General features: G+C 35.8%; 2 protein-coding genes across 6 annotated transcripts in view; one reads left to right on the top strand and one right to left on the bottom strand.

Annotated features, from left to right (window-relative positions):
* The window catches only part of FGF14 (fibroblast growth factor 14), a 683,612-nt gene extending 674,396 nt beyond the window's left edge, over positions 1-9,216 (top strand). For all 4 annotated transcript variants that reach the window (XM_054445791.2, XM_054445794.2, XM_063651088.1 and 1 more), the window contains one exon: positions 3,096-9,216. In XM_054445791.2, the coding sequence (XP_054301766.1) occupies positions 3,096-3,232 (137 nt within the window). In that variant the 3' untranslated portion in view covers positions 3,233-9,216. The remainder of the gene's footprint in view (positions 1-3,095) is intronic.
* ITGBL1 (integrin subunit beta like 1) overlaps positions 7,868-14,315 on the bottom strand; it is a 267,344-nt gene continuing 260,896 nt past the window's right edge. Inside the window, exons 10-12 of one of the 2 annotated variants that reach the window (XM_054445790.2) lie at positions 11,538-11,651; positions 10,408-10,515; positions 7,868-8,570 (exon numbers count right to left, since the gene is read on the bottom strand). In XM_054445790.2, coding sequence (XP_054301765.1) covers positions 10,424-10,515; positions 11,538-11,651 — 206 coding nt within the window. In that variant the 3' untranslated portion in view covers positions 7,868-8,570; positions 10,408-10,423. Of the gene's footprint in view, positions 8,571-9,633; positions 10,516-11,537; positions 11,652-14,315 lie in introns of those variants that run through there. The other variant, XM_063651087.1, reaches the window with a different exon arrangement.

The following is a 14,315-nucleotide window of genomic DNA, read 5'->3' as shown; positions in this document are numbered from 1 at the left end:
TGTGTAATACTTCACTGCATACAGTTGTAGCATTACTTCTTTTACTAAAATAATTTATCCACATTCATTTGTGTGCAGGAAGGGGTATACCCAATCATCCATGCCGGATGAATGGAAACTTCACATTTACTTCAATCAGATACCCAAAGAGCAGGCTACAAAGTTTTTTAATTAATCAACGACATCTGCACCTCTCTCATTAATGATTCTGCCAAAAGTGTCGTTTACTTTTATCTATATGCCATTTGAGAATTACAAAAATATTTGATTTTAGGCTATTCACATGTGTTTCTACTCAAGTTCTTTTGTTTACTCTTTTGCAGAAGATCAGATCTACAATAATTCAGTAAATATTTTAAGCTAGCTTGGACAGCTCAATTTTCTTTTTGTGTTTTATTCCTACAGGAAAGGCTTAGCCATCAAGAGAAAATGCATATTGTTTTCATAATGCATATTCTCTATATTGAAATAAAATAATTTAAAAATTTGAACAGTCAATTCTTCATCATCTGTGAGTGTATAATTTCCAGTTTGCCTAAATTCAGAAAGTCACTCTAGTTGGCTAATACTACTTCTATAATTTCAATGATGTTGACTTAGTGTCACTCTTAATTATATTTTTCTGTAGAACAATTTATTGAAACCCAAACAGTTAGCCACCAGGGCCTATGTAAGAAAAGACAGATTATTCCATAGTCTGTAATATGAGTGAATTATTTTCAGTATATGGTGGATCATAAGGATGATTAGACTAGAAAGAAGTTAGAGGATTTCCCTGTTCCTCCCAAAAAACACATCCATGATACACTTTCATTGTTTTAAATAAATTTTGATAACATTGGACTCACCAATATTTAAATGCAAATAAAAAATTAAAAAATAAGCCCACAGAAGCTCTAACAAGACCATGGTTTATTTGCCACCGTGCTTTATCTCTTTTCACTCATTTTATGCTTTGTAAATAGTTAAGAATTGACTAGATTTTTAGAACCTCACCCTTTAGCTGCATAAATGTAACAAAACCCAAAAGGGCTGTTATGTCATTTAACCGAGGTAAAATGTGGGAACCAGTTATTTTGCATATCTCGTAGAAAATATCTGAGATAATAATGATGTGGTATAGAATGATACTTGGTATTTCACTCATGTATTTAATTGTTTTGTGTATATGAGTGTTTTGTGTGTATATATACATATATATGAGAAAGAGAGAAATAATAGTTTTTATGTTTTCAAAAAATTAGCAGAAGTACTCTAAAAACAGTTAAGGGAGTAGGTACTATAACGACAGAGGTTATCACATTGTTTACTTGATAGAGGAAAATTAATTTCAAACTTTCAAAACCCATACCGAATATAAATAATGTTATTGGAAATGTTAGGACAAATTAAGTAACTGGTTAATTATTGGTACTCTAGGGCATTCATATCTTTGTTTTATATATATATATATTTTTTATTATACTTCAAATTTTAGGGTACATGTGCACAACGTGCAGGTTTGTTACATAGGTATACATGTGCCATGTTGGTGTGCTGCACCCATTAACTTGTCGTTTACATTAGGTATATCTCCTAATGCTATCCCTCCCCTCTCCCCCGACCTCACAACAGGCCCCAGTGTGTGATGTTCCCCTTCCTGTATCCAAGTGTTCTCATTGTTCAATTCCCACCTATGAGTGAGAACATGTGGTGTCTGTTTTTTTGTCCTTGTGATAGTTTGCTGAGAATGATGGTTTCCAGCTTCATCCGTGTCCATGAACTCATCATTTTTTATGGCTGCATAGTATTCCATGGTGTATATGTGCCACATCTTCTTAATCCAGTCTGTCATTGTTGGACAATACAACTTCACTACATAGAAAATCAAGGTCAATGCTTCAGGCTTTTGTCTGCTAATTTAATTAGTAGTAGGAGTGAGGGATTGGAATGTACTTTCAGGATACACATTAGTTCCTTTTGCTACCTTAGCAAGTAATTTAATAGAAACCTTATGTACATTTGCACTTTCAAGTATGTGTACTCATGAAAACTCACGTGATGCATTGATACTAAAGGCCACATTCTACCCCCTTGAACTTAGGGAATGCGTATGGTAGTTCATCTTAACTAAACCTAAGGGCTCTTCGTAAAATACCTTCAACTTTCAAAAACCTAAAAAGCAGTTTGGGCAGCTCTAACGTACTTGTGTTTCTGATGGCAGATGACTTTAATCCCTAGTTTTTCCAAACATCAGTCACTCTTATATGTCCTTTCTTAGGACTTCCAAAAATCATTTTCTAAAAAGCCACCTGAACTACTGTGATTATGCCACCAGACACTATTTAGATAAATCCTCAGAGTTTATTCAGGTAGTTTCAGTTGCTGTCTTGCCATTCTGTTTCTGCCCCTGTATCACGATTAGATTTTTAATAACGTAGCAGAAAATGAGGAGTTGCCTTCTGCTGCCCAAGGGTCTTTTTCCATGATTGTAGGAAATGAACATTGAAATGATAATCTCCTGAAGGCTCTGGCTTATGGGAAGAGAGTTAGTTGTTATTATTTTGTGTAGCTTTGAAGTTGACACTAGTATGACTATGTTGCTTTTGAACCACATGAAAGAAAGTAATTTAATGTTCTAGGATGTAAATACCGCAGCTTACAAAGATTGATTGACGTGAATGAGAAGTTCAAGTGTTGATATTAGTGTGCAGTGGAAGGGAAGTCTGAGTTTTCTTTTTTTGAGAATTAAGTTAAATGCCTGTCATTCTCCTACAGAGTGTGTGTGTGTGTGTGTGTGTGTGTGTGTGTGTGTTTTACATCATGGACTCACAAAGAGGCCATAGCTCCCATTTAAACCTTCTGCCCTAGACAAAAATCCATGCGCACTCATGTACATATTTTAGGTATACAGACCAGAGAATGTGAAGGGAGTAATGTCCTCTGTGGGCTGGAAATGATTGCTTTACAACAGGAATTCCTTCTCAATGGAATTGCTTTACTTCAGGGAAAACAGAAATGGGCAAACTGCAGTGGTCTATGCATGTATGGATGGACCATTCTCACACCTAACCAAGCAATGTTTGCTTTTCCTCCTCCTTTCTTCCCATCACTAGTTGCCATGTACCGAGAACCATCTTTGCATGATGTCGGGGAAACGGTCCCGAAGCCTGGGGTGACGCCAAGTAAAAGCACAAGTGCGTCTGCAATAATGAATGGAGGCAAACCAGTCAACAAGAGTAAGACAACATAGCCGGATCCTGACAGGTGTTGTGACTTATTCGTCCTGAGCACAGTTGAGTGATTTATCCTCACCAGACATTCCTGCTCCGTGGCTGAAGAGCAGCGGGAAGTAAGCTAATGCTTATTCTTTGCTGTCTCCGAACTTCTCTGTTGCAAGTAGATAAACCTCAACCTGTTGCGCCCCCCACAACAAGAAGACACCTGGATAACCAGCTAAACTCAGACCATGGAATGCCCTACCAGATATGGAATGCCTTTTTAAGATCTTTTCTGTGACTGTGACACTTCATGTGAATGACATACTTCACAAGTACACTCGATACCTTGCCTGCTGACAGCTACCCATAATCCTTTTTGAGTCCTGTTTCAGCGAAATCTATGTGTTTAAGTTCAATTTTGTAGCACACAAATAATATTGAGTAATTTCTAGTTAGACGCTGTAAACCTGTGCTATTACGGATTTCTTTTCGTCCCATTTTTACAGGGCTGCTCGCTCCACTGTCTGTGACCTTTTGCAGGGATTTTGTTCCTCTAAATCTTAAATGTTGCGGTTGGCTTAGGTCGGAGAGCAATCAGGGAATCAGGAAGCCTTCTAAACCTATTATTACAAATTGCATCTATAAAGATTAAGATTGTTGTCTCTGGCTCACACTATCGATTAAACACACATATACGCTCTGTCCAGTAGCAGATACTGTGCTCCCAAGGTCGGCATTGCCTGGGTGGGAAATGGCTCAAACACAATCCAGGGAAGCTCTCTATGATATGTGTTTGACATCCCTCTCTAGTTTCTTTGTGTGTGTGTGTTTTATACATATCACAAGCTTACTGGTAATGGTAACATTTGCCTTGCCCAGCGAGCAAGACCCACTGGTTTTTGAGAAAGTGGGTCCAAAGATTTCTGTAGGCCTTGTAGGCCTGATTAAGGTTCATTTTTCATCTATTAATTCTCATTATTTGGAAAAAAAAATCAATAATTACAACCTACAAGAATTGCGCTACCTAAATCCATTTCAGATATACTCTGTCCTGTTTTTAATGAACCAAACTTAACGCCATCCCCGTTTCTGGCTGCATTCCCCTCATACTCAGCAGAGCATGGGCAAGACGGCTGTTGTGTTCTTTCCTGCAGCAGCAATGCAAACGTTAGTTATAAATTAATTAGACTTTAATATTTTTGGTGTTTAATGACAAAAGTTTTTAAACTGGACATATTAGGAAAAATATTTTTTTTAGCTCAGCATGCTGAGTCCGGTACTGTGTATTTCACCAGTACATGCCTCTAACTCAGCATTTGGGGCTCATATTGCCCAGTGGCTGGGTTAGAGGTGCCTTGCCATGATCTCAGAGTACAGTCTGTTGAATTATCCTAGATGAAAATAAAGGCAAATCAACACATTCATCCATCAGGATTTTGGTCCATTCCATTTATTTTGTTTTATTTTGCATTTTTAATTAATTTCCTTTTTAATTAATTTAATAAATACTGTTTGAACTCTGAGCTTAGGGAAGACAACTACCAAGAAAGGCCAGGAACAGTTTACACAGTGAAGATTCCATGCAAAATGTTCAATATTGGATCTAAAGGGGTTCAAAATGTTTCATACTAAACTGTTTGGGAATATATTTGTTAGTTAACTCTGTGTACACCTAATAAAATTCAATGTTTTCTTCTCAGAAGAGTTCATTGAGACCAAACTGAACCTCATTTACTGAAAATTATATGTGGGATCAATGTACTGGCCTCTTGTTATTCTTTCTTTCTATGTGGGAGGATGACCCAGTCATCATTTTCCCCATCTGCACTGTATTTATTGGGAAATTATTTTGTCACTGCTTTCATAAATCTTCATGACAGCCCTTGCCCAGCATTAAAAAATTCTGGCCTGCTTAGCTGATTAAAGGTTTAGTATAAATTTAACTGTTTATGCTTATTTCATTTTCATATTGGATTCTACTTGAATAAATAAAAAGTTAGCAGAACGTTTGAGTAGATTTATTGTCAATGATGCTAAATTATAAATGTAACAAAATGATTCCTTTGGTCATTTTTGATTTGGTGTTATGTCATCTTGAAGCCTATTGTTTTAAACAGGATCAGTTAAAATATATTAGATAACTTCCATTAACCAATTATTTTCAGAAAACGTATATCCCATAATATGTGGCCAACTGAGTCATTAACTTGTAATCCAATCAATCAAATGGGCTTATAGACACTACTTACAGCAACACATCACACACATCACACATTAGAACACACACACACACACACACACACACACACACAGAGCAAACACCCCCATGTATTTGTTACTGATAATCAGCCCTACTTGCTGGTTTCTTTTTCCCCTGCAAGTCTGTTTATTGGTTTAAATTAAGACAAGATTTATTTTTGTAAAAGTGACTGAGATTTATGTAAATGTGTATCTATCTATCTCTGTTGTGTTTTATATATGGGGTGTCTATAAGGGCATTTATCCCCATGAAGGATGCAAATACTTTTTCTTCTAATATAAGTTTAGACATATTGCAGAGGGGTCCTTGTTATTTGTAATTGAGTTAGTCATTTACTTGGTGTCTGGTCTCAGCTGTTGCATGGGAAGAGGACAGCAATGATGAGCTGCATGTAGTAGGTACCTGTGTATCAAGAACTGTTGGTATGTATTGCTAATTTGCATACGAAGAGTTTGTCTGCATTGTAGTTTCTGTGTTTAATATCATTTGTTGTATTCACAAATACAACATAGTGAATAAAATATTTATATGAAGGCATATTAAAAAACATCAAACAACTTTATGTAACAAAATGGCATTGCATTACTCACCAATATAGAGACATGTCATGTAAATAAGTTGGTAAACTCAATTTCCCCCTTTACCATGCCAAAGAAAATTTTAGCTCTCTGAGGATACCTCTCTTGCTATTTGTTTGGGATAAGACTTCACCATTTTTTTCCCCTCAGAAATTAAGTTTGCTGTTATTAAGTAAGTGCAATCTCTCACTACTGATGTTCCGTATAGTAAATCTGATGGAATTCATTTGTATTTAAAGACCGTGTGTTTTGTACCTCCATGTGCATATGTCCATTGTATCAAGTCTCTATAATACTCCATTCCTTCTGCATGCATATCTGGTGTGGGAGAGTTATTTCTACTGATTTGTTATAGTAGCTGATTGCTTTGCCAGTCCCTCAGCAATGCTCAGAAATGTTGTTTTGGTATTTCAAGTGAAAACATTTTTTTTTTCTAATATAAGATTGCTTTTTAAAACATTTTGCTACCACTTGGAAAAATTAATTAGAGAAGACATGAAAATTCTCCACCCTATGTAAAGAGCAAAATGGAACTGAACATCATTTCATTACAAATCCTGAAGAATTTGGAGATTCTTGCTCTAAATGTTTGTTTGCTTGTCCTGAATGTTTTTGGGTAGGAGTGGCTTAAAGAGATTCACAATGGGTCCAAAGGACTCCCGCTCCAGTTCTTCTAGTAGTTTAGTTTGCCTCTTGGGGAGCAAGCAGAAGTTCTTTATCATACCTAGCCACGTGCTTAATTAATGCTTTAAGCACTAAAAGTTATTTTTATCAGGATGAACAATATCAGATTTGGTTGTCTTTAAAAGCAAAAACCAAAAACTTCTTATTCTTTAAGTTAGACATGTATCACTTCACTTAAAATTATCTCCCTAATATTGTGGATCATTAATATTTGATACATATTCAAAAAGAGACCACATTGACTAACATCCAGTTGAGAAGAAGATGATGAAAATAATTGAAATTTTTTTTTCCATTTTAATTCAGAACAAGGCTATATCAAGGGAAAGCGACTGGGCTAAATCCTCAATTTTTTTTCCAAAATGCAATGCAGGCATATCAAAACCCAGGATGTACATTGTATTACTTTGAGTGAAATAGTAGTCATAGCTGAGGTTTCTTAGCCTACAATGTGACTGACATAGGGCCTGTTGACTCTCTTGAACATGGAGTAGGGTTTCAAAGTGTTGACAGTTGAGTCTGCAAACTAAGGCTGAGTTATATTTTAGTTTTTTTTTTTTTTCCTGGTTTTCACTAAGTCTAATTCCAATGTCTACTGGCAGAGATTGTATTTGCATTTGAGGTAGTGGAGGGCAGTACTTCCAAAGTGCTGTTGGAATCCAGATAAACTCAAGGAGCCCAGAAAGACAACGGGCATACTGGCTCTCCTCTTATGACTTAGCACTTTAGTTGACTTTTTTGAAAAAGTCCTTGGGTGGAATACCTCAGTGATGATTTGCCAAACAAGCAGAGTTAGTTAGTGCCAACACCTTCTCTAAACTTGTTGCATCCCTTCCAATTGACGTTAATCCCACTGCAACTTCCTAAAAACAGGAACGAGCCAATGAGATTTGCTTATTTTCTCTCACCCATTACAAGTTTGTTCTTGCCCTGCTTGTTTTTTAGAGGGAGTTTCTATCGTAGAGTTGAAAATCACATTTAAGAAGGAAAGAGTTTATGTCTTTACATGTAACTATTTTATTTTTTCCAATCTAAATTCAATCACTTCTTAATAGATATATTGGTGTTTGCATTGCTGGCATCAAAACCACACATACACACACAAACACACACATACACACAAAGAAACATAGTGGACAGAAATAAGTAAAAATAAAATATTTCTGTTTTCAAAGAAAAAGCATTCCTTAGAGTTTAGGTACCATTAACTTACTTATACTATAATACAGTTCCGGTACTATGGTTTCTAACTAAATGAACACGAGAACAGAGCTGACTATATTTTCATCTTTGTCCAAAATTTTAGACGAATCACATTTTGAACTTTATGGTATGATAATTTCTCCAATATCTAAATTCTTTTTCTGAGAAAACAAACGCTGAGGACATTTTTGACACTCTTCTTACATGAGACTATGAAAAAGAGCAGCACTTTTGTTGTAGTTGTTGTTGTTAATAAAAAGGATGATAACATACAGAGGATTATAAGAAAAATAAGACATACCTGAGGTTTTGTGATGAGCTATAGAGAATCAAGGGCAGTTCCAGCGGAGCTGAGGCTGACAAAGTACTGCCCAGCTGCCAGCCAAATCCACCCTTACTTTCTTTTTGTGTGGCCTGGGAGCTCAGAAGGAATTTTTATTTTTTTTTACAGCTTTAAAATATTAAACAGAAACCAACAAAGAATATGAGACAGGGACGTACGTGGTCCGTAAAGTTTAACTTTCTGATCCTTAATAGGAGGATAAGCGCCGTGATAGAGAAATCCAAAGGTCATTTGTATTATGATGGCTAGATAATGTAATGAATTCCAATGTCTGTGCATCAGCAAATACGTCATCAAAATTGCTACAAAACAATAATAATAGGTTGTTTGCAGCTTAAAATGTTTAGGTAGTGAAGAGGAAAGAATATAACCTACATTATTTATTGACTACTTATATTTCCCTCATTTTATGAAAGAGATATATCAATTTACATACTCAATAATAGAACTACAACATGGTTGCACTCCTTAATCTCAGGATAGAGATAACAATTTTTATAAATCGATTACATTATGAGAACATTGTTAGTACTATAAAAATCAGCATCAGTTAAATGTTCTCTTAAAATAATTTTCAATATTAAATTTTTAAGTAACTCAGTGGATGCATATTTTCCTTATTTTTGGAAATTTGACTATAAAGTTTAAGCCATGACTCTAGAATATTTACATCATTAAAATAAAATTTCCAGGTAAAAATTTTCATCTTAAAGTAATATGGAAATGATTTTGCTACATTATTCTAGGATTTTACAAAATAATTCACCTTTAGAAAACAAGTGGTTTTTTTAGCTCTAAATAATTAAAGGTTGCCTAAACTAATGTGTATAAGTAGATTTACCTGTAAATATGTAAGGGAAGTCCCAATTATTGTACACTTTCATAATTCAATGTGAATTTCATACAAAGCAAAGTTTCACCATTAAGAAAATAAACATTTTGTTCCTATCACTGAGTGAATATTTGTAATTTCTATTTAAGCCATTTCTAGTTTTTTTTTTTTTTTTTTTTTGGTCCTTTGTGAGCTTCTGAGATTGGTGCCATTTTATCACAGTATTTCTCTTCTTGACTTCTTCGCATGACCCCAGGTTTCCAGTAAGTAAGGTATCCTCAGAAAAAAAAGTATTTTAAGGGAAATGGATGCATACTTCAGGCCCATTTTCTATGTAACTCAATATTGTCTTTTTTAAAAGGCCACATAACCATGGAATAAATTAAAATTAAAAATCAGATTTCTTATACACATAACCCCTGCCCAGTTTTAAAAATGTGATCCCTTATTTCTAGAAACCTAAAATAGATATCCCTAAATAACAATTCATTTTTAAATAAATTATCAGTAGATATATATACTGACACAGAGTATAAACAACTTCTGTCACTATTTATTTAAAATGTTAAATTGTACATTTTTCATAATTTGTTCAAGAGAATCTTCTTTGGTGAGTTTAAAGTGAGAGTAGACAAATAACTTAGTTGCTAAATGATTTAATGTCAAATGACTTAATGACCAGTTTTTGCCCTTGATCCAGCCCCAATCTGATATTCTATCTCCTGTGTGTTTGTCTTCATTGTCCCCATATTAATATGGTGACTGATATGGAATTCTGGAAAAATCTGATCGATTGATTAATGTGAATATGCATGTTTTCCTTAGATTCTAATATGGTCTTTCTTGTGTAAGAATGTGGATTTCTAATAGCCATGTAACTCAATGTTTCTCAGTTTGAGCCCTGTTGACATTTGGGGCTGGATAATTCCTTGTTTGGGGGCTGTCCTGTCCACTGCAGGATGCTGAGCAGCTTCCCTGGCCTCCCCCCACCAAATGTCTACAGCACACCTTCCTACCCCACCCAGCGTGACAGTCAAAATTGTCTGTAGATGTTGCCAAATGTCTTTTGGGTGGAAAAATTGCTCTCGTTAGGAGCCACTTATGTTAATTATGGAAGAAACTTTTTTTTCTAGTGTTATTTGCATCTAAATTTGCAAAACTCATTTCTAATAGGTACTCGGATTTCATTCGTAATTCAGAAATAGAAAAACATACAATGGTCTTTTTAACCTGTCCTAGTGGTGAATATACATGGTTTCCTTCGCATTTATATGTTCTAATGGCCTAGAAAAAATAAGAATCCAGACCTCTCTCATGTAATTGTTAAGGATATTCTGAGCCAAGCCAGATTTCACATGCATTTCCATTCCATCCATCCCAGCATTCACAGTTTCCACAGCTACATATTCCATTCCCTGCAATAAAATACATATAGGTATCATGATTATGATCAAAATGTGCCAAATTTAAACATGCTATTATAAATCACAAGTGTCCACAATGAAATCATTTCATTCATCCTTGGTAGATTTTCTTATTGTGCAATGATGTTATTATTACAGCTTATTAAGCAGCTGCGAGACGTCTAATCTTTCAAACAATTAGTGGCATTTATTTGGTGCCACCCTTTACCGATCAGATGGTAACCATCCTGTATCACTCCAGCTAGGCTTTTAGGTGACAATTTTGTTTTCCCTTAAAGAGCAAGTTGTATCTGACTTATGAATAAATACGGAAAAACATAAGGCTCTTTGACATAACCTGAGGCAGGCCAAGTAATCAGTGAAGAGAGTCTTATGTAGTAAGGATGGGCAGAAAGCAAAGGTCTAACTTAATGACACACACAGAGTCATCTCTTACCTTCAGCTAGAGCTGAGGAGAAGTATACATGTCTCTGTTTCCCCGTAACTTGGCTAAACAAATGAATTTATAACCAATTATGAGGACTCAATAAATTAGGATAGCAGTGGCTATGACACAGCTGAGCCCTCTTTATACCTCTCCCCCATACACACATCCAGTTCCCTAAAAGCAACGAACACATCAATTAGTGGTACCCAAATTCTGTTTGAAAGAATATTCCATTCCCTATGCCATGTTCAAAGTAAAATGGTTGCCAAGAAAATTCTTTTCTGTGTTCAATATACAACTACATACATGTGAGTTTGAGGCGGGAGGTTACTTTGTGGAAGTATCCCAAATAATCACAAAATTTAGCTTCATTCTCTTGTATTCTTCTATGCCCAGGAATAATGTGAGGCTTTTGTGAGGGCTTTTTGTGAGGGCTTTTTCCCAAATGCCCACTTTGCCGTTGGTAGATATTTCATATTCACAGTTGGCCCTGTTGGTCCAGCCACCTAAAGCATTGCATGACGAGTGTCTCTTGGCTCTATGACAAACTGCGGCATAGAGCAATTAGAAAAGGTTAATACCGCACCTGTACAAATGAGACCATCCTGTTTGTCGCAGTCTCTGTCATCACAGTCACAGAACTCCCCAGAAATATACCATTCTTCAGCAGAACAAATGCACTTCCCACAATGACAAGAACCTGAAATTACAAAGGCTATTACTCAGCATCACCTTATAACTAAAGGTTTCCATCTCGAATAGAATATCGTTGACACACTGACAACAGGCTTCTAATAACCCATCATCCAAAGGTAAAAGTTTATTGAATGGCTGGTTTCTCAGAGGGGAGCTTTACTTACTGTAATTCATAAAGGTCACCCAGGAAAGCCTTCATTATGGATCTAGACAGTTGCAATTAGCCTTCAGCAAATGTCCCATGGCCCAGTCTGGTTGAAATGTCAATGAGAGCAGGATGGGGTTGATTCTTACAGATGGTCTTCCAAAAAAGTATTCAAAAATAGATTGTTTCCCCCTGAATTGAATCATGTTTTTAAAGTGCCTGTTCTTTAAAGGAAATGAATAGGGAATTGTATTAAATTAGGTTGCATTTCTAATTAAAACAACTACTAAATTATTGTGCTTATAATTTTGGATTTTCGTTTACATGATTTTCTTGGAGTAGGAGCACACCTGCATATTAGGTGGCTAATTCAAGTGCTAAAAATGCATACAATCACTCAGTATATTTGCCTTGTGAGACTCATCCTCAGGACTCTCTGTCATAAACTAGGATAGCTCAAATTACTCCCAAAGTTCATATTTTATGAGGCTCTGGATTCAACTCTTTTTCCCTCCACTTCACCCATTTCTCCTACCCAATTAAAAAACTTCCTTTTTGGTTATTTAAAATATCTTTACTTATGAGTAAAAATGTTATTAATGATGTATTTAAAATAAAAGAAAATAAATGAGATGATGAACGGTATCCAAGACAGAAGTAAGTTCTCTCAGTCTAAACAGCTTTCCATGACAGGCTAAAAAACCTTACATGGAAAAACTGCCTCGACGACAGCAGGAAAGACTTTACAATGAAAAAGAAACAAATAAAAAGAACTTCCTTTTCCTTCTGTTTCCTTGGGTTGGTTGTTCTTTCCAAACATGAATTCCCTTTACTAAAAGATGGCTGTCAGTATTTTTTTTGAGTCAAAAGTCAGGTTGAAAGAATATGCAGTTGAAAAAAGTATTCTGACATATTTAACAAAACTGCAGAATTGGTAAGTTCAAAATATATTGAAAAGGGGCAAGAATCAGTCATTAGTGCTTCTTTTAAAACACAGTGATTAAAAATGAGTTAACAGCCTGGGTGATTAAAGCGATCAGGAAAAAGGAGTTGTGGTCATCACAGATATCATGAAAGGATTCGGGTTCATGTGTCTCAACTATGTGATATTTCATATCAGGGAAACTGGTATATGCATTTTAGCTGCAAAAATCCCCAAAGTCCAAATTAAATGTTTGTCATTTCTTGACACACTTCTCAAAGTAAGAGTGCAGTCAGAATTATTTATATTGTGACAATTGTGTTTTCACTTATTTTTAACTTCTTGTGTAGCTATGGTATAATTCTATTTAGTCTTGACTTGTTTTCCTGAGGGTCCAGGTTGATTTGCATGCTCTTGAGGAAATACACACATCATCTCAGTTTTTAATAACTGACTGACAACCTGGTGGTTTCTCAGGACCCGGGGAGCTGCTGCTCCCAGGTCAGTCTGCAAGGGATGCTGGTTCCCTTGTGGTCTCATCAAGGTGAGGAATTTCCTGATTTTAGAGATTTCTTTATCCTAATTTTAAAGACTTTCACATTTCTAGGCATAAAAAAATGTGCAGCACTCTACTGCTTGTTTAACAAATGGATAGTGATTTATCTGCCAACAAAGACCACATGGAGTATTTCATTGACTATCAGAGAAGTTTCCTCAAAAGGCACCATACTTAGTGTTTTATTTCCTTGAGTGGAGGAAGATTAATTATTTGAAATATTTGACTGTTTTTAGTTGTTTCTAAAGTAGTGCTGATCTGATTTTATATGCCCATAATATTCATATATACACCCAGGATATCATTTTATATATGTCACAATTCATGAAATATCTTATATTTCATCTTCAAACTTATCCTTTGGCCCTGGAACTATTCTAATCACTGCTCTTGCTTCTGGAATGCTTAGCTTCATGCCATAGTAGAGCATTTTCAGAAAACCGGTAAGCTCAGCTAAAGCTAATATGGCATATATGGATAGAACATTTGATGAGTAAATTCCAGTTCTGAAAGTCTACTAGTCGCTGAAATACTTAGAATAAAAAATGAGGATTGATTTTGTATGTGTCATGAAACAGTAGCTTTTCTAAGTCAGCATTTTCCCAGCTGTTTTATTCTTTCCTGTTTGTCAACGCTCAATGCATCTTAGAGGTAGGAAATTATTCTACTGCTTGTGAAACTAGAACTAGATAGCACATAGTAATAACACAGTGTGAATAGTTATTAGGACCTATTATAGCACTTTTCCTGTAGAACGCTCTAGCTGTTTTCTTCCGTAACACGGGTCAAATTGTGCCTCTCTTAAATGGGAAACACACAGGGAGAGGGTCCCATCAGACAGATGTAGGCTGCATGACTATCAAGAGGTGAGAAAATGGTTCAACTCGGCTGGCCAAGACCCACTCACACCCCTGAGACCCAGCCTAGCCAGAGAACAGCTGATGCTGGCAGGAGTTTCAGGGCAGATAATTCATCACCACAGCACCACTAATCCATTCATTTTCTTTCCCAATATAAGGACCCTTAAGAATGTTCCCATCTCCCT

The sequence above is a fragment of the Pongo pygmaeus genome, chromosome 14 (genome assembly GCF_028885625.2).
Source record: "Pongo pygmaeus isolate AG05252 chromosome 14, NHGRI_mPonPyg2-v2.0_pri, whole genome shotgun sequence".
NCBI lineage: Eukaryota > Metazoa > Chordata > Mammalia > Primates > Hominidae > Pongo > Pongo pygmaeus.
Note: the sequence above shows the minus strand (reverse complement) of the source record. Positions and strands in the feature narration are given on the sequence as shown.